The sequence below is a fragment of the Pan troglodytes genome, chromosome 2 (assembly GCF_028858775.2).
Source record: "Pan troglodytes isolate AG18354 chromosome 2, NHGRI_mPanTro3-v2.0_pri, whole genome shotgun sequence".
Lineage (NCBI taxonomy): Eukaryota > Metazoa > Chordata > Mammalia > Primates > Hominidae > Pan > Pan troglodytes.
Window position 1 is genome coordinate 132,119,412 of NC_086015.1, and position 18,885 is coordinate 132,138,296.

General features: G+C 46.3%; 1 protein-coding gene across 4 annotated transcripts in view; it reads left to right on the forward strand.

Moving 5' to 3' along the window:
* Nucleotides 1–7,845: 7,845 nt before the first annotated feature.
* The window catches only part of ACAD9 (acyl-CoA dehydrogenase family member 9), a 33,668-nt gene continuing 22,628 nt past the window's right edge, over nucleotides 7,846–18,885 (forward strand). Inside the window, exons 1-2 of one of the 4 annotated variants that reach the window (XM_001140269.6) lie at nucleotides 7,850–8,201; nucleotides 13,027–13,120. In XM_001140269.6, the coding sequence (XP_001140269.1) occupies nucleotides 8,052–8,201; nucleotides 13,027–13,120 (244 nt within the window). In that variant the 5' untranslated portion in view covers nucleotides 7,850–8,051. Of the gene's footprint in view, nucleotides 8,378–13,026; nucleotides 13,121–18,885 lie in introns of all 4 variants that reach the window. The other 3 variants (XM_516734.7, XR_010155334.1, XM_016941863.4) reach the window with 3 other exon arrangements.

Sequence of the window (18,885 nt, forward strand, 5' to 3'; positions counted from 1 at the left end):
AGCTGAGATCACACCACTGCACTCCAGCCTGGGCGACAGAGCGAGACTCCAAAAAAATAAATGTTAAAAAAAGGGAGAAGGACTCATCAACACATTGCTGCCTGCAAACCCAGGGAAAGACCACCTTACACCACATTATATGGCATCTGTAAATCAACATGGGCCAGCGGGAGACACCAAGGCCCTACCAGGAGCTGCTCTTTGATCACGAGGTTCACGCTGCATCTTTTCGGGAAGGTTAAAAAATAATAAATGACCACCAGGATCACAGAAGGAAAGAGCTCATGATGTCCATGGAATTCACGCAGACCACATCCAGGAATCTTTGGAACAAAAAATTCACAACACCATGGCCTCATACAAAAATGCTGGGCTGCAGGAAACCTGAGGCAGAGAGCTCCATCATCACAGTGAAGTCCCCGCCTTCAGCAGATCCCACCAACAGCCACAGTGCTTCCCATCACCTGAAAAAAACTCATGTATCAAACTATTACACTTCTTCAGAATATTGGAAAATGGTGCATAGTTCATATGTTCTCATTTGTTTATCTTGTGTCCAAAGTGTCTTGTCATTCCAGGCCACTCTATTTCTTGTGTATTAATAAAAAGTTTGAGGTATAATAAGGCCTGCAGATCATATGAGTAAAACTGAAGATAGTCACAGTTCCCAGAAGGAAGGCAGGGCCACACAGGAAGCAGCAGGGTTGGTCAGGAGGCAGAGGGAGGGGTACTCTGAGCAAGCACCTTTCCTGTGCTGCCTACAGGGAGAAGAGTGAGGGGCAATGAGCAAGCTTAGGAGAGGGCAGTTCCAATCATTCCAGTCCATAGGGGTCTGGTTCCTGTCACTGAGGTGATTAGGGCAGTAGGATAATGGTCCCAGTGTGACAGCCCACAGGGGAAGTGTCTGGGGTGCGGACACTGGATTGGTTGGTTTGTATTTGAAAAGTGGGTTGGGTACAGTGGCGCACAACTGTGATCCCATCACTTTGGGAGGCCAGGAGCTCAAGACCAGCCTGGGCAACATAGTGAGATCCCACCTCAACAAAAACTTGAAAATGAAAAAATTAGCCAGGCAGGGTAGCACACACCTGTAGTCCCAGCTACTTGGGAGGCTGAGGCAGGAAGATCACTTAAGCCCAGGATTCGAGGCTGCAGTAAGCTCTGATCACGCCACTGCACTCCAGCCTGAATGACAGGAGACCCTGTCTCTCTCTTGAAAAAGAAAAATAAAAAAGAAAAGTGTATCCTTCAGAGGAAGATTGCTCTGGGGAAGAAGGTGACGTGGGAGATAAGGGGCCAAGGCAAGGTGACTTGGCATATCATGAGGTTGTTCAGAACATGACGTCCCGCGTATACGTAGAGGGCAGGTGTTAAAGCTCCAAGTTCACAGAAGCTAGAAACTTGGCCAAGGCCAGGGCTCAGTACAGTGTCACCTCCTCAGAGAAGCCTTTTCTGCCTATGCCATCTACAGTGAGAGCCTCCCCTGTGCACATGTCGCTAGCCGTTCCCACTTCATTCCCTTCATGACATTCGGGGCCTGTCCCCCTCAGCTCAGCATCCTTCTGGGCCTCCCACCTCACCCAGAGTAAAAGTCCTCAGAGCAGCCCCAAGGCCTGCAGGACCTGGGACCCCTGATGTCCTAGGTCTCCTCTCCCACCACTGCCCTTCTCTCAGGCCACTCCAGCCCCATCTCTGCTGTCCTGGTTTCCCTGAGCCCTGCTTCGCTCTCTGCGGTGTTTCCCTCTGCCACCACACCGAGCAATCCTCTGTTTGTCTCTCCTGCACAGTACCAGCAACAAGGAGCAGCTGGTTTTGTTTTTTTTTTCTAAATTCCTGCTTTTGTCTACAGCCTAGATCATGGCTGAGCACATAATAGGGGTCAATAAATAGTAAAAGAGCAATTCTTCTCACCACCTGATAGGTGTTTGTGCTCTCCAGTATCTACTCCTTCAATGCACATTCACTGAGGCCCCACTGCATGCTGGGCCTGTTCCAGAAACCAAAGCACACCAAGGGGAGAAGCAGGCAGAAATCTCCATTCTGATGGGCTGACAGCCTAGTAGGAAAGAAAGAGAAAAAAATAAGGAAACAATACACAGGCAGGTGATGACATGTACCATGAAGGAAGACAAAGTCAGGACGTTTCTGAGAATGCCTGAAGGCATTTAGAGAACAACTAACGCAATGCGCAGAGTGTTCCAGATGGAGAGAATGCCAAGCGCAAAGGCCCTGGGGCCACGATGGACTCCATGTTTGAGTGTTTAGTCTGGATTCCTGGTTTTAAGTCTGTATTCAGCCTTTATTTCTAATCCTTCATGTTTCATCTTACCTAATTAACCCAAGTCCCAGTAATGCTGAGAGATGACGCTGGCTTGACCCAATGTAGTATCAGAGGAGGGGCCTAAAAGTGGTCATTCTCAATATAACTAACTTGAAGGCAGAGAGCACTGGACTTGCTGCTCAATTGGATGTTGACTAGGAGAATAAGAGGGGACACAAGTGACCGCATATGTTTGGTCTGAACAAGTGGAATAAGAGTCACCATTAACTAGATAAAGAACACTTGTGGGAAAACAGGACTGGGTGGGATGGGGAACTCAGATTTGCATATGCCACTTTTAGATGCCTATTAGATCTCTATATGGAGCTTTTGAGTACAAAGACAGATATAAAAACTAGAGTTGAGGGGAAAATCTGCGCTGCAAGAGAAATGTGAGCCATCAGGATATTGATGGTAGTTAAAGAAGTCAGGACACTAAATTAGGTCATCCACGGGATGGTTGTAGAGGAAAAGAAATGTCCACATTCTGAGCCATAGACAACTCCAACTGTGCTAGTGAAAAACATGGCCAGTGTTTAGCAGTTGAGGAGCCAAGAAGGAACCAGCAATGGACACAGAAGTATCAGCCAGTGAAGTATTTAGAACATTCAGAGTATAGTGAGAACTGTGATTCAGAAACCAGAGAACAAAGTGTGTCAACAGGGTGGAAGGATGAACGGTGTCAGATGCCAAAGATGGGCCAAGTAGGATGAGGTCTGAGAACAGATCACATGATTTGACAACAGAGAGGTCACTACTGACTTCCATGGCCATTAGGGACAAACGCCTGAATGGTAAGGGCTCAAGATCCATTAGAGAGAACAGTTAATGATGCAGAGAAAGGAAATTACCCTTCAGTAAGTGAGAAGGTCTGGGGTCTAATGAGAGGTTGGTTTTGCCAGGAGCAGACAGTTCATAGTAACAGAATGTAGATAATGTGGGCACATATGCAGGGGGAAGGGGTAACTGTGCCTGTGAAGTTCTCATCTGACTGCATGGATTTTCCCAGTGGAATGGGAAGCAAAGCTGACAGCTGAGAGAAAGGGCAGGGCAGGACAGGTGGTGCCAGAGGTTTAAAGATGGAAACAGATCTGAAAGATTTGTGTTCTTTCTTCGCCATGCTGCTGGGAGGCAGGAGGTCCCAGGATAGAGCACCACACTGCCCCAGGTCCTGGGTAAAAGGGTTTCCCATATGTTAAAGACATAGCTCTGCATTTCCTAGCAGGGCAAGCTGCTTTTAGTCTGAGTCTTAGCTTCTGCATCTGTAAAGTTGCTTGCTATAAAGGTATCAGCCTGACAACCTCAGAGGAATGTTCCAAAGAGAAGCCAGGGAATAACTTCTGTGATACAGGATCAGCCAACATTCAGCCAAGCTGAAAACAAGGCACCCCTAGGAAGGGGGAAATGCTACTGTGTTTACTCCTATTTTGTAGATGAGCACACTGAGGAACAGGGAGGAAAAGTGACTTGCTCCAGGTCACAAGATCTTCTTGAGCCTGCACTGTCCATGTCCTCTGCTGCACAGTACCTTCCAATCTCCATGCACTACATATCTCACTGGGCTCTACAACATCTTCACGTGAGACAAATCACTAGCTCCATTTTAAAGCTGAATGAATTGAACCCAAGGCTAAGCCTTTCACCTCTAAGAGGATGGTGTGTTTAATAACCTAGCTGTTACCATTGGCTGGGTTGTGCGACCTGTGGAAGTCAACCTGCAGCTAGATTTCTGCGGAACCTCAAAGGCGGGGGTAGGGCTAGGGCTCAGCTGGCAAGGAAGCCCACAGGCCACTAGAGGGTGACATGGGAGCGGCATGGCCTGAGATGTTTAAGAATCAGAGAGGAAGCCTTGCACATTTTGGTGTCAAAACACCAGAGTCGAGGGTCACTCAGTAATCACTCACCTGGGTTTTCCCAAATTGTCCTGATAAGAACGCTTGACAAAACCATGTTTCTGCCCAGGCACTCCCTTTCCTAGCCCCTGCTCCCAAATTAAGTTCTTCCCAAGGGAATGTAAGTGGAAGGAATCCGTGATTTCTGTCTGGTTTTTAAAAGATGGGATCGTTCTTCGCAGTCTCCTCTTCCCCCAGCTGCAGGCAGAGGCCTCTAGGCCCTCGGGGATGGTGGTGTAAGGTGGAAGGGGCAGGTCTTTGCAGCAGCATCTGCAGGAAAGCCTTTCTCCTACCTTTTGGTGGTTTGGTGGTCTTTGGCTTGTAAAATAATCAGTCCAATCTCAGCCTCAGCTTTAATAGTAAGGAATCAAGCAGTAGTTTCTACTCAATGTTCCTCATACCCAGAGTCAAGGATTCTGCTATGCTAACACTAATATTATGGCTAAAGAATGTTCACTTTCCGTTAAGTTATGTTGTGAATCAGTTGTATTGATGTGAGGAGACATTCAGAACTACCGTGAGGATATTTTAAACAGTTGTTAAATCAAGTTTAGCCTAAAGCTGCTTCCTTATATATTTTAAGTTCGGCTTATAGGTTTTCTGCACATTGTGAACTATAAGTGGAGGCATAAACAGACCGTAGCCTATACTCGTGCCAATCACAGAGTTTTTGCCAATCAAATGTAGCCAACTGTTCAAACCATGTTCAAATAAGGCAAGGCAGAGCTGTAACCAATCCAGCTGTTTCTGTACCTCACTTTCCTTTGCTGTCCATAAATCTTCCATTACATGGCTGCGCTGGAGTGTCTGAGCTTGCTCTGGCTCAGAAAGCTGCCTGATTTGAATCGATTGCTCAATTAAACTTTTTTTTTTTTTGAGACAGAGTCTTGCTCTGTCGTCCAGGATGGAGTGCAGGGGTGCAATCTTGGCTCACTGCAACCTCCACCTCCCGGGTTCAAGTGATTCTCATGCCTCAGCCTCCCGAGTGGCTGGGATTAGAGGCACTCACCACCATGCCCAGTAATTTTTGTATTTTTGGTAGAGACAGGGTTTCACAATGTTGGCCAGGCTGGTCTTGAACTCCTGACCTCAAGTGATCTGCCCACTTCATCCTCCCAAAGTGCTGGGATTACAAGTATGAGGCACTGCACCCGACCCGGCCAATTAAGCTCCTTTAAATTTAATTCAGCTGAAGTTTTTCTTTTAGTACACTGAACAGGGGAAACTGTTTAAAACAACATCATATTTCTCAGAGGCTAATACTTAAATATAAGATGGAAGGATCAAAGTGTAACTATTGTCATTTTTATCACTTGCTGTGCTAAGTGCTTTCATGTGGATTATTTTACTTAAACCTCTTAAAAGTCCTGTGAGATAAAGGGTATCATACTCATATTTACAGATGAGGAAACTGAATTTAGAAACTAGTATAGTAGTGAAACAGCAAAACTCTTCTGCTATACTCTATTGGAGCAATTAGAAACTATGCCTTAACATTTTTCTAATTTTTGTTTTGTAAAATTCTGTGCCACTGGATTTCTCATTTGGTTGATTTAGGGAGACCTGTGTACACTAAACATTTGACACATTAACAGAGTACTTGACTGATTTGACTACATTTGTTTGGCAAAAAAGTACAGCAGCTCAAAATTGAAACAGTTTTTGCAACATATGTATATTTTTCTTTGTTTTACCTATGGGGATAATTTACAAAGGCAGTTGTTTCCAAATACCTTCTTGTGAAGCTGAATGCTAAGCAAGTAAATATCAACCACTGATGAAGAAACCAGGTGAGAGACCTTAGACAAGGTAAAATAATCTGAAAAGATGCCTGCAAATATTTTGCAGTTTAGACTCTACGCCTTGCAGAGTTTTGAGCTCTTTTTTCTTGATGTTGTGTTAGCAATGTAATCTTTTTTGGTGCTGAGCTTAGCTTGCTGAGATGAAAGGGATTTCTTTTTCTTCTCAAGGAGTTGACACAATGGAAGCTGGAGGCATTTCCCAACACTGTGGTCAATGCTACAGTCGGGGAACAAGCAAGTCTCCCCCAAAACAGGGATCGGAGTTTTTAAGGATAATTTGGCGAGTAGGAGCTCGGGAAGTGGGGAGTGCTGACTGGTTGGGTTGGAGATGGAATGATAGGGGGTTGAAGTGAGTTTTTCTTGCTGTCTTCTGTTCCTAGGTGGGATTGCAAAACTTGTTGAGCCAGATTACCGGTCTGGGTGAAAAAGCAGAGTGGCATTCTTCCTGGAGGAAGATCTGTAGAGGGCCCATGTGCCACGTTCAGAGCACTGTTGGGCTGTGAGGTGCCAGGCATGCCCTGCCTCCTACGTGGGCCCCTATGGCCTGGCCTTGAAACCGCCACTGCAAAATTATAACCGAGACAATGAAAGAGATCTGACCTAACCAACTCCATCTTGCTTCTAACCTCCAAGCTGTCCTTGTTCATTCCTGAGCGTAGGCTGAACTAACCTTGGGAAGGAATGAGTTTATAGTTTAACTTCAAAACAAAAATAGCCCTTTCCCGGGAAAACAACAACAACAACAACAAAAAACAACCTCTTCTTGCCTGGGACCAGTTGGCCTTTGGAGGACTAACAAATTTGCTATAAGATTAGAAATTACAGTTTAGAGGCCATACAGCCTTTGGTTGCAAGAGTCTGAACGTCCCCCAAATGGTTCCTGGGAATAACATCACTGTTGTAAAACCTACCACCACCCAGACTGGTAATCTGGCTCAACCAGTTCTGCAATCCCATTCAGGAACAGAAGACAGCACGAAAAACTCACTTCGACCCCCTATCAGTCCATCTCCAACCCGACCAATCATGCACCTCCCACTTCCCGAGCTTCTACTCGCCAAATTATCCTTAAAAATTCCGATCCGTTTTTGGGGAGACCGATTTGGCTAATAAAACTCCCTCTCCAACACACCCGGCTCTGCGTGAATTACTCTCTCTCTATTGCAATTTCCGTCTTGATAAATCAGCTGTCTAGTCAGCGGGCTGTAACCTTGGGCGGTTACAGCCTGGCCTGTCCCATCCCATCCAATAGTTCCCATCTCTTCTCAGCTCTCTCTGTAGTTTCTCTTCCTCCGCCTGCCTTTTAAGTTAGTGTTTCCCAGGACAGAGGTGACTCAGTTGTATCCAGACCGCTCTGTGACTGAACACCCATTTTCTTTTCCTTTTCCAAAAAATATATGTAACATACATGTCAACTAGGAACAAAACAGTATCTCAGGAATCCACCATCCAGTTAAAAATGGACCCTTACCCTTACCGTGCCCCTGCAGAGACCCCAATACAGCGCATTTCCCTCATTCTTTTGCTTTTCTCAAGTTTTACCACGGCCTCGTGGCCACAAGTGACAAAAGAGACAAGTGGAGGCAGCTGAGCCGGCCTTTAGGTTTCTGTACACAGGGAGATTTCCCATGGCTGGCATTTATGGAAACAACCGCTGGTATGTGAAAAACAGGTCCGTCACCGCCGTCACGACGGCCAGAGCTTATACCCGCCGAGATGCCCACGGCCCCGGGACTACAGTTTCCTCCGGCCAGCTCCTTTGGCCGCGCAAGCGCAGTGGGGCCGGCGGGAAGCGTAGGCGTGTGACGTCATCAGGCGGCGCGGGCCAGCCAGGTGCACGTGACTAAGGCCTTGGGCGCGGCAGGTGGTAGACTTCCCGCCCTTCTGGCCTCTCCATCCCCTGCTGCGGGGGACCGCGCAAGCGCAGTGAGTACTGCACGTTGTCGCGGGCCAGTAACGTCATCAGACGTGTGTGTGTCCCTGCGGCGCTAAGCAAGAGGGGGAGACTGAGGCTGAGGCTGGGGAACATCGGGCAGCATGAGCGGCTGCGGGCTCTTCCTGCGCACCACGGCTGCGGCTCGTGCCTGCCGGGGTCTGGTGGTCTCTACCGCGAACCGGCGGCTACTGCGCACCAGCCCGCCTGTACGAGCTTTCGCCAAAGAGCTTTTCCTAGGCAAAATCAAGAAGGTAACGCGAGCCCTGGGCGAACCCTTGCTGTCTGGCTCCCGCTTTTCACCCTCAGCTGCAAGACTGGTGTTGAACTTTGTGAGATTCCCCAAACCTGCCAGAGAGATACACCCTGCGGCCGAGGCGTGTTAACACTCCGGATTCCTGAGTTCCAGGAAAACCTTCCCAGAGAAAGGGTGAGACATTTCCAAGACGGGGGACCCTTGGAAATGTGGTGGTGACGTGTTCCAGCTAAATTTTGTCAGGGGAATTCGGAAAACTCTAGGCTAGGTAATTAACAAAGCAGCCTTCATCTCAGCTGGTCTGGTCTGGAAATGTGTGGGTCTTCCTCTCTGATTCCTAAACAGCTTACACCATGTCCCTCCTCAGTCACCTTCCAGCGCCCTGGGGCTTCCTTCCCCAGTTGAGCCCTAGCGCCTCTCCCTGCCATTGAGGTTCCTCAGAAATCTGGCTCCAAGATGCTTCCCAAGGGTGGCACAACCCAGCCAATAGTAACAGTTTGGTTATAAAACACTCATTGTCTTCTTAGAGTTGGAAGACTTGGGTTTGGTCTTGGCTCGTTGACTTTGAAACTCAGTTGTTTTTTTTTTGAGACAGAGTCGCGCTCTTGTCGCCCAGGCTGGACTGCTCACTGCAGCCTCCCTCCTGGGTTCAAGCGATTCTCCTGCCTCAGCCTCCGGAGTAGCTGGGATTACAGGCGCCTGCCCGGCTTTTTTTTTTTTTTTTTTTTTTGGTATTTTTAGCAGAGACGGGGTTTCACCATGTTGGCCAAGCTGGTCTAGAACTGACCTCAGGTGATCCGCCCACCTCGGCCTTCCACAGTGCTGGGATTACAGGCGTGAGCCACCGCGCCTGGCCAAGACTCAGTTCTTTCAGCCTTAAAATGGAGATAGTGTTGTGTCTCCTTCACAGATGTGTTGTAGAGCCCCAGTGAGATAAACAGTGCATGGAGAGTCTTCTTAAACTGTAGAGTACTGTGCAGCAGAAGAGAGAGCTGGCTTCAACACTTACTAGTCTTGTGACCTTGGAGCTGACGGCTGCACCTCCCTGTGCCTCAGTGCATTCATCTACAAAATAGGAATAAACACATTTCTTGCTCTTTCCTTTGTATTTCATTTTATCTTCTAAGGAAACCAACAGTATACTTGCTATTTCCTCGAGGTGCCCTGCTTTGAACTTGGCTGAATGTTGGCTGATCCTGTATCACAGAAGTTATTCCCTGGCTTCTCTTTGGAACATTCCTCTGAGGTTGTCAGGCTGATACCTTTATAGCAAGCAACTTTACAGATGAAGAAACTAAGACTCAGACTAAAAGCAGTTTGCCCAGCTAGAAAGTGCGGAGCTATGTCTTGAACATATTGGAAAACCTTTTACCCAGCACCTGGGGCAGTGTGGTGCTCTATCCTGGGACTTCCTGCTATCCAGCAGCATGGTGAAGAAGGAACACAGATCTTTCAGATCTGTTTCCATCTTTAAACTTCTGGCACTACCTGCCCTGCCCTGCCTTTACTCTCAGCTGTCAGCTTTGCTTCCCATTCCACTGGGAAAATCCATGCAGTCAGAGAACTTCACAGGCGCAGTTACCCCCTCCCCCTGCATATGTGCCGGTATTATCTGCATTCTGTTACTGTGAACTGTCTGCTCCTGGCAAAACCAACCTCTCATTAGACCCCAGGCCTTCTCACCTACTCAAGGGTAATTCTTTCCTTTCTCTGCATCATTAACTGTTCTCTCTTCTGGATCTTGAGCCCTTACCTACCATTCAGGCATTTGTCCCTAATGGCCATGGAAGTCAGTAGTGACCTCTCTTATCAAATTGTGTGATCTGTTCTCAGACCTCATCCTACTTGACCCATCATTGGCATCTGACACCGTTCATCCTTCCACCCTGTTGACGCACTTTCTTCTCTGGTTTCTGAATCACTGTTCTCGCCATTCTCTGAATGTTCTAAATACTTCACTGGCTGATACTTCTCTGTGTCCATTGCTGGTTCTTATTCAGCTCCTTGACCGCTAAACAGTGACCAGTGTTTCCAACTAGCCGAGTTGGAATTTACTAAGGCTGGGTCTCGTTTCATCTACAGCCATCTGCTGGGTGACCTTATTTAGTGGCCTGGCTTTAAATATCATCAATATCCTGATGCCTCAAGTTTCTTTCTTTAGTTCAGATTTCTCCCTGAACTCTAGATTCCTTTTGCTTTTTCAGAGTTGGGGGCTTTCTCTGTCACCTGTGCTGGAGTGCAGTGGTGCCATCATAGCTCACTGCAACCTTGAACTCCTAGGCTCAATAGATCCTCCCACTTCAGCATCCCCAGTAGCTGGGACTACAGGCACGCCCTGCCACACCCAGCCAAGATTCTTTTTTTAATCTACCTTTGTACTCAAAAGCTGTACTAAGAGGTCTAACAGGCATTTGAGATTAATAGATCCCAAACTGAGTTCCTGGTTCCCACCCAATCCTGCTCCTTCCACCAGCCTTCTTTATCATAGTTAATGGTGGCTCTGTTGTTCCACCTGTTCAAACAGAACACCTGGAGTCACCTTGTACTCTTATTCTCCTAGGCCACTTCTAATTCCACAGAAGATCTGGTTTTCTCTACTTTTAGGTTTTTAGAATCTGACCACTTTTAGGCCCTTCTGCTGCTACTTTGGATCAGGCCAGTGTCATCTCTCACAGCCTTACTGGGATTAGAGCAGAAACATGGGACATGATGCTTAGAATCTCAGATTGTGTAGGCCAGTGGTTGTCACCCTGCCCTAAGCTGGACTCAAGCTATTCATGGAGTGTCCTGGAACTGCTGCAGGGATGGGTGGGAAGTTGAGTGGGTGGGATTTGGGTGCCTGTTTTCCCTATCAGCAGTCTCAGTCAGAGCCGCCTGCTTCTGTCTGTTTTACATATTTGGTTTCTGCACTAGATTTCTTTGAATAACAGGTTCCACTTTTTTAGATAATTTACAAACTGTTTATTGCAATTGAACTCTCCTCCCCTAAGGCATTGACCTGATTTGATAACATCAGGATCTTTCTCCCACGCCCCTGCAATCTCTCCTGTGTGGCAGGTTTTCTGTGGTTGTACCTGAAGGCCAATTAGTTGCCAGGCTGTCTTATCTGGCCTGCCCACTGGTACCAGAATGATCTCTAACACAGCCCATTGCACAAGACCCAAGTGTCAGTGAGCCTCTGTGTTCAGTGAAGGAGACTGAGCTTTGATATAAAAGGCTGCAGAGTGATGGAGCCATCAGCTTGTTTTTTTTTTTTTGTCTTTTTTTTTTTTCCTTGAGACAGTGTCTTACTCTGTTGCCCACCCTGGAGTGCAGTGGTGCAATCACAGCTCACTGCAGCCTCAACCTCCCCAGGCTCAGGGGATCCTCCCACCTCAGCCTCCTGAGTAGCTGGAACTACAGGCATGTGCAACCACGCCCAGGCTGGTTTTGAACTCCTGGGCTTTAAGCAATCCCCCTGCGTCAGCTTCCCAAAGGGCTAGGATTACAGGCAGTAGCCACTGCAACCAGCTAAGCTTGTTTTTTTCTTTTTCTTTTCTTTTTTTTTTATGGAGTCTCACTCTGTCACCTAGGCTGGAGTGCAATGGCGCAATCTCGGCTCACTGCAACCTCCACCTCCCGGGTTCAAGCAATTCTCCTGCCTCAGCCTCCTGAGTAGCTGGGATTACAGGCGCGTGCTACCAAGCCCGTGTAATTTTTGTATTTTTAGTAGAAACGGGGTTTCACCATGTTGGTCAGGCTGGTCTCAAACTCCTGACCTCGTGATCCGCCCGCCTCGGCCTCCCAAAGTGCTGGGATTACAGGCGTGAGCCACCGTGCCCGGCCTCCAAGCTTTTTTTTTTTTCTATACCACTTTCAGGGTGGTTTTGGAATGGATGGAGGCAGGGATTCCTTTAAGTTGGCTGTCACTTTTAGTTAGGGACTCACCTATAAGCCTGTGGTCCTGGGCGCAGAGAGGAGAAAGCAGTGCGAGCATATTGATAGAGTAGAGAAATCTGTTGGCTGATTAGCTGTACAAGGTCTGAGGAGAAGGTTGAGGTCTCCCCAAGACTTCTCTAGAACACTTGGTGAGAGGCGCCATGAGGACAGGTGATGCTTGGGCTTATAGCTCTGACTCAGGACATCACTGCTCAACAGCCTGAAGCCCACATCCAAAGCTCATGTCATGCTGGCAATTGAAGGGGTAGCAGAGCCCAAAAGTCCAGAGGGGCTCAGCACAGGGAGCAGATGTCTGTGAGCAGGAGAGACAGCGGCTGTAGGGATCGATGAGACTTGGTAAGCATGATGTGCTCTTGTCAGCATAGCATCTTTGAGCTCACACAATAATTGATGTAGAATTGTCCATTTCAGTAAGGAGTTTCCACATCCACTATCTTCCACGATTCTCACAAGGGCCTTGAGTAAATATTACCTGCATGTTATGGGTGAGAAAGGGGTAGTTTAGAGAGCTGAAGGGATTTGGTGAAGGCCACATAATTAGTAAGCCTGAAATCAAGGACCAGACCCCCAGGCTTCTAAATGTTAGTCTTGGGCTCCTTGTTTCATGGGACTATTATCATCCCTTGTACTGAGAAGGAAAACTGATGAAAATCGGGAAGAACCTATTTGAACAGGGGAGGGAGATGGATGTGGGTGGTGGAGCCTGCACATAGTTTCTGTATCTCAGGAACCTTGTGAGGTTTGCTTTCCAGTTCCTTCAGTACGTCATGTCCCGCTGGCCAGGGTGGAGTGGAGCACATGTTTTTCCTTCCCTTTTAACTGATATTTCCATGATGGGAGTGTGCTAAAAATTAAATTTTTTAGAAAATATTTACTATTTTTAGAAAGAAGTTTTCCCATTTCCAGAAGTTAGCCAAGATGAACTTAATGAAATCAATCAGTTCTTGGGACCCGTGGAAAAATTCTTCACTGAAGAGGGTATGTATGGTTTTCTTTACCATTGCCGATTTCCATTTTAAGGGCTATTTGGTTGATATTTATATTAGAAGTGACATACATAGGAGAAGTCTTCTTGAGGGAGAAATGGTTTCCACTCATAATATTTTGCTTTAGGTTTCATCCCTATTGCCATTTAATTAAAAAACATCCAGTTAAATGCTTCTCATTGTATTTGTGGTTCAGGACCACTTTAAACATTTCCATACTGTTCCAGGCCAACACTTCCATAAGCTATAATAAAAATGAATAACTAAAAAAATTAGATGGCAAAAAGCCAAGGCCACACACCATACAAGCCCATGGAGCATGTGTTGGTTGTTGTGGCAGTGTACAGTTGCTCTTAGTGTTTCTAAAGGTTGAGTTTCAATTTCTGTACTTTGGTAATTGTAAACAAAGAGTGATTTGTGGACCAGCCACAGTTTGGCACCTGCATGGTGAGGCAGCATTTGACCTCAGGTCCCTCTCTCAGAGCTGTTGGCCGGTCCTCCAGCCAGGGCCTTGGTGGAGAGTTCAGTGATGGTGGATGGACAGCAGGTCTTCCCTAATAGTAGGATCCTGGAGAGCTTTTGTTTATATGAATTTTATCTATCAATATTTGCCATCTTAGGGGTTATTTTATTTTTATTTTACTTTATTTTTTTGAGAAAGGGCCTAGCTCTGTTGCTCAGACTGGAGTGCGGTGGTACCATCTCATCTCACCACCACCTCCATCTTCCAGGCTCAAACAGCCCCCCCAACTTCAGCCTCCTGAGTTGCTGGAACTACAGGTGCGCACCCCCATGCCCAGCTAATTTTTTTGTATTTTTCATAGAGACAGGTTCTCACTATATTGCCCAGGCTGGTCTCTACTCCTAGGCTCAAGTGATCCTCCCACCTTGGCCTCCCAAAGGGCTGGGATTACAGGTGTGAGCCACCATGCCTAGCCCCTCTTAGAAATTAAAACTGAGAAATTTAAAATATACTGTGGGGCTGGGTGCAGTGGCTCACGCCTGTAATCCCAGCACTTTGGGAGGCCAACGGGGGCAGATCACCTGAGGTCTGGAGTTCAAGACCAGTGTAGCCAACATGGTGAAACCCTGTCTCTACTAAAAATACAAAAATTGGCCGGGCGTGGTGGCGGGTGCCTGTAATCCCGGCTATTCAGGAGGCTGAAGCAGGCGAATTGCTTGAACCCAGGAGGCAGAGATTGTAGTGAGCCAACATTGCACCACTGCACTCCAGCCTGGGTGACAGAGTGTGACTTTGTCTAAAAAAAATAAAATAAAATATACTGTGTTCATTTGTTTAAAAATAATAAATCCATTACATGTTAACATAATATTTTTAATAAAAAATATTTTGTTTTTTGTTTTTCCGAGACAGAGTCTCACTCTGTCACCCAGGCTGGAGTGCAGTGGTGCAATCTCGACTCACTGCAACCTCTACCTCCCAGGTTCAAGTGATTCTCCTGCCTCAGCCTCCCAAGTATCTGGGACTGCAGGCATGCACCACCACGCCCGGGTAATTTTTGTATTTTTAGTAGAGATGGGGTTTCACTATGTTGGCCAGGTTGGTCTTGAACTCCTGACCTCATGATCTGCCTGCCTCAGCCTCCCCAAGTGCTGGGATTACAGGCGTGAGCCACCGCGCCAGCTAATGAAAAATATTTTGAAAAATAATCAGGCCAGGCGCGGTGGCTCACACCTGTAATCCCAGCACTTACGGAGACTGAGGTGGGTGGATCACCTGAGGTCGGGAGTTCGATACCAGCCTGACCAACATGGAGAAACCTCATCTCTACTAAAAATACAAAATTAGCTGGGCGTGGTGGTGCATGCCTGTAATCCCAGCTACTCAGGAGGCTGAGGCAGGAGAATCGCTGGAACCTGGGAGGCGGAGGTTGCGGTGAGCCGAGATCGCGCCAATGCACTCCAGCATGGGCAATAAGAGTGAAACTCCGTCTCAAAAAGAAAAAAAAAAGAAAAGTAAGTTAAAAAAAAAAAAGAAAAAAATTGATGGAAAGAGTGACATTGGTTGAAAGTTATGCAAGTCCTTTTAATGTTTGGCTTATTAGAAGACAGCTGGATTCTCATACCTGTTTGTGCACGTAACCTCTGGAAAAGTCCACTGTGCAGTCTTTTTTTTTTTTTTTAACTGTCTTTTTTTATAATCTTCACACATGCTTTTTGTTTGTTTGTTTCTGAGACAGTCTTGCTCTTGCTTTGTCACCCAGGCTGGAGTGCAGTGGTACGACCTCAGCTCACTGCAACCTCTGCAGTTGAAGTGATTCTCATGCCTCAGCTTCCTGAGTAGCTGGAATTACAGGCACGCACCGCCACGCCTGGCTAATTTTTGTATTTTCAGTAGAGATGGGGTTTCACCATGTTGGCCAGGCTGGTCTTGAACTCCTGACCTCAAATGATCTGCCTGTAATCCAAAGTGCTGGGATTACAGGTGTCAGCCACCGCACCTGTCCTGACACGTGCATTTAAAGCAAGAAACACACACTTCCAGGACATAGGGCTCTGTCAGCAATCACTGTCATCTTCGTATTTGCAGAGATGTAAATATATAAGAAACCGGCTGGGCACGGTGGCTCACACTGGTAATCTTAGCACTGTGGAAGACTGAGGGGGGCAGATTGCTTGAGTCCCAGAGTTTGAGACCAGCCTAGGCAATGGAGCGAAACCCTGTCTCTACTAAAAATGCAAAATATTAGCCGGGCATGGTGGTGCGCGCCCATAGTCCCAGCTACTTGGGAGTCTGAGGTGGGAGAAGGTACTCAAGCCTGGGAAGTCAAGGCTGTAGTCAGCTGTGTTCATGCCATTGTGCTCCAGCCTGGGCGACAGGAGTGAGACCCTGTCTCAAAAAAAAAAAAAAAAAATATATATATATATATATATATAAATATATATATATATATATATATATATATGCAAGAAACCACTGCAAACCAAACCCACTCCCTCTCACAGGAACAAAGGTCTCTTGGAATAAATAGCAAATGCTGGAATAAAAACTGTGTTCATTCAGCTGCCATGATGTGAATTCAAAAAGGAAGTTAAATCCAAGGGCAAAGCAGAGAAAAGAACATACAAAAATACACCTATTTCATGTACATTCAAAGAGGAGGCTAATCACTGTGGACAAAGGGCCCTCTGGAATGACAGCTGTAGGCAGCCAGCAGTGCCACGGAAATAGAGGCACTGTCATCTGGAGACACAGAAAAATCACATCCTCCCACAACTGGCCTCTATGAAAACCAACCAGGACAGACAACCCTTCCCCAAAAGTAATGGCCAAGGATAAAAGCACAAATATTGCTGGAAATCCAAGTAGCCTGTTTTACTGCTTTGAGTGACTTATATGCAAACCTAAGACTTTTTTCTGAATCCTTGATCAAGATTTATTCATGTAAAGGCCGTACATAAATTCTGGGAACATGGTACTTTGGACTATATATTGGACTCTGAGCCAAAACGCTAAATACACTACACTGCGCCCCACTGTACAGTCTTCGGAGAATTAGAATTTAAAAGCAAGTAACATCTTAAGTAGTTTTAGGCCAGGTATGGTGGCTCATGCCTGCAATCCCAGCGCTTTGGGAGGCCGACGTGGGTGGATCACTTGAGGTCAGGAGTTTGAGACCAGCCTGGCCAACATAGTGAAACCCTGTCTCTACTAAAAATATAAAAATTAACCAGGTGTGTTGGTGCCCGCCTGTAATCCCAGCTACTGGGGAGGCCGAGGCAGGAGAATCACTGGAACCTGGGAGGTGGAGGTTGTATTGAGCTGGGATGGCGCCACTGCACTTCAGCCTGGGTGACAGAGTGAGACTCCATCTAAAAAAAAATAAAAACTAGTTTTTATCCTGTGGGACCCCCTAGAAGCAGCTCAGGTCCCCCAGAACCTCTTTGAGAAGTGCCAAATTGTCAGCTGTCATTACATTGCTTGGTTTTTGTTTGTTTCTTATTTCACACCTGGTGATCACAAATTATATGTTGCTAGTTTTAAAAGTTGCTTATTTATATATAAACATAATTTATAATTTAGAAATACTTATTTCTGCTTTTTTTCCTAGTGTTTATCTTCCTATTTGTATCTTTTTTTAGCTCCCATAGTCTCTTGTTCTTTTATTTAAACTTTTCCTATGTGGTTTGTCAGGTTTTTTTTTTTTCAGGATTAATTAAGGAATAATTGATTTACAATAAATTGCACACACTGTCATGTGTCACATAATGACATTCAAGTCAATGACAGACCATATATACAGTGGTGATCCCATAAGATCATCATACCATATTTCTACTGTATCTTTTCTATGTTTAGCTGTGTTCATATACATAAATACCATTGTGTTACAGTTGCCTACAGTGTTCAGCACAGTAATATGCTGTACAGCTTTTTTGTTTTGTTTTGTTTTCCTTAAAAAAAAAAAAACAAAAAATATTTAACAGTGAGATGGGGTTTCACTGTGTTGCCCAGGCTGGTTTCCAACTCCTGGGCTCAAGTGATCCTCCCGCCTGAGCCTTCCAAAGTGCTGGGATTATAGGCATGAGCCACCACGCCCGGCCTACTGTACAGGTTTGCAGCCTAGGAGCAATAAGCCATACCATATAGCCTAGGTGTGTAGTAGGCTCTGCCACCTAGGTTGTGTAAGTCCATTCTGATGTTCATACAGGGAGAGAATCACCTGACGCATGACTGTATTTAGAGAGTACCCCTCAGGAGCCATCAGTGCAACAGAGGAAGTGAACGTACTCATTACCCGTCAGTTTCCTCGTGCCTCTTTTATTTCCCCCCTGTTTCCAGGCAACTGCTGATCTGTTTTCTCTCACTATAGATTAGTTCGTATTTTTTGGAATTATATTATGTGTGATTTTGTCTGGCTTCTTTCTGCATAATTTTGAATTTCATCCATGGTGCATGTATTGGTAGTGCTTCCTTTTTAATGCTGAGTCATATTTCTTTCTATGGATATACCAAGATTTGTTTATCCATTCAAGTACGTCAACATAGGGTATGTATCCAGATTTTAGCTATCACCAAAAAAGTTGCCATAAACATTCCTTTTTTCCTCTTTTTCTTTTTTTAAGAGGCAGGGTCTTTCTTTGTTGCCTGGGCTGGAGTGCAGTGGTGTGATCATAGCTCACTGCAACCCTCGAACTTCTGGGCTCAAGCCATCCTCTGCCTCAGCCTCCCGCATAGCTAAGACTACAGGCACACGCTACCATGCCCAGCTAATAATTCTTAAAGTTTTTTGTAGAAATGGGTTCTCACTATGTTATTCAGGCTGGTCTCAGACTCCTGGGCTCAGGTGATCTTCCTACCTCAGCCTCTTAAAGTGTTGGGATTACAGGTATGAACCACTGCGCCTGGCCTGTATTTCCTTTTTTTTTGAGATGCCATCTCGACTCACTGCAACCTCAATCTCCCAGGTTCAAGCGATTCTGCCTCAGCCTCCCGAGTAGCTGAGATTATAGGTGCGTGCCACCACATCTGGCTAATTTTTGGTATTTTGAGTAGAGAAGGGGCTTCACCATGTTGGCCAGGCCAATCTCGAACTCCTGACCTCGGGTGATCTGCCCGACTCAGCCTCCCATAGTGCTCGGATTACAGGTGAGAGCCACCTCGCCCAGCCTGGCCTGTATTTTATTTTAGAAACTTTATAGTTTTGGCCGGGCGCAGTGGCTCATGCCTGTAATCCCAGCACTTTGGGCGGCCGAGATGGGCGGATCACGAGGTCAGGTGATCGACACCATCCT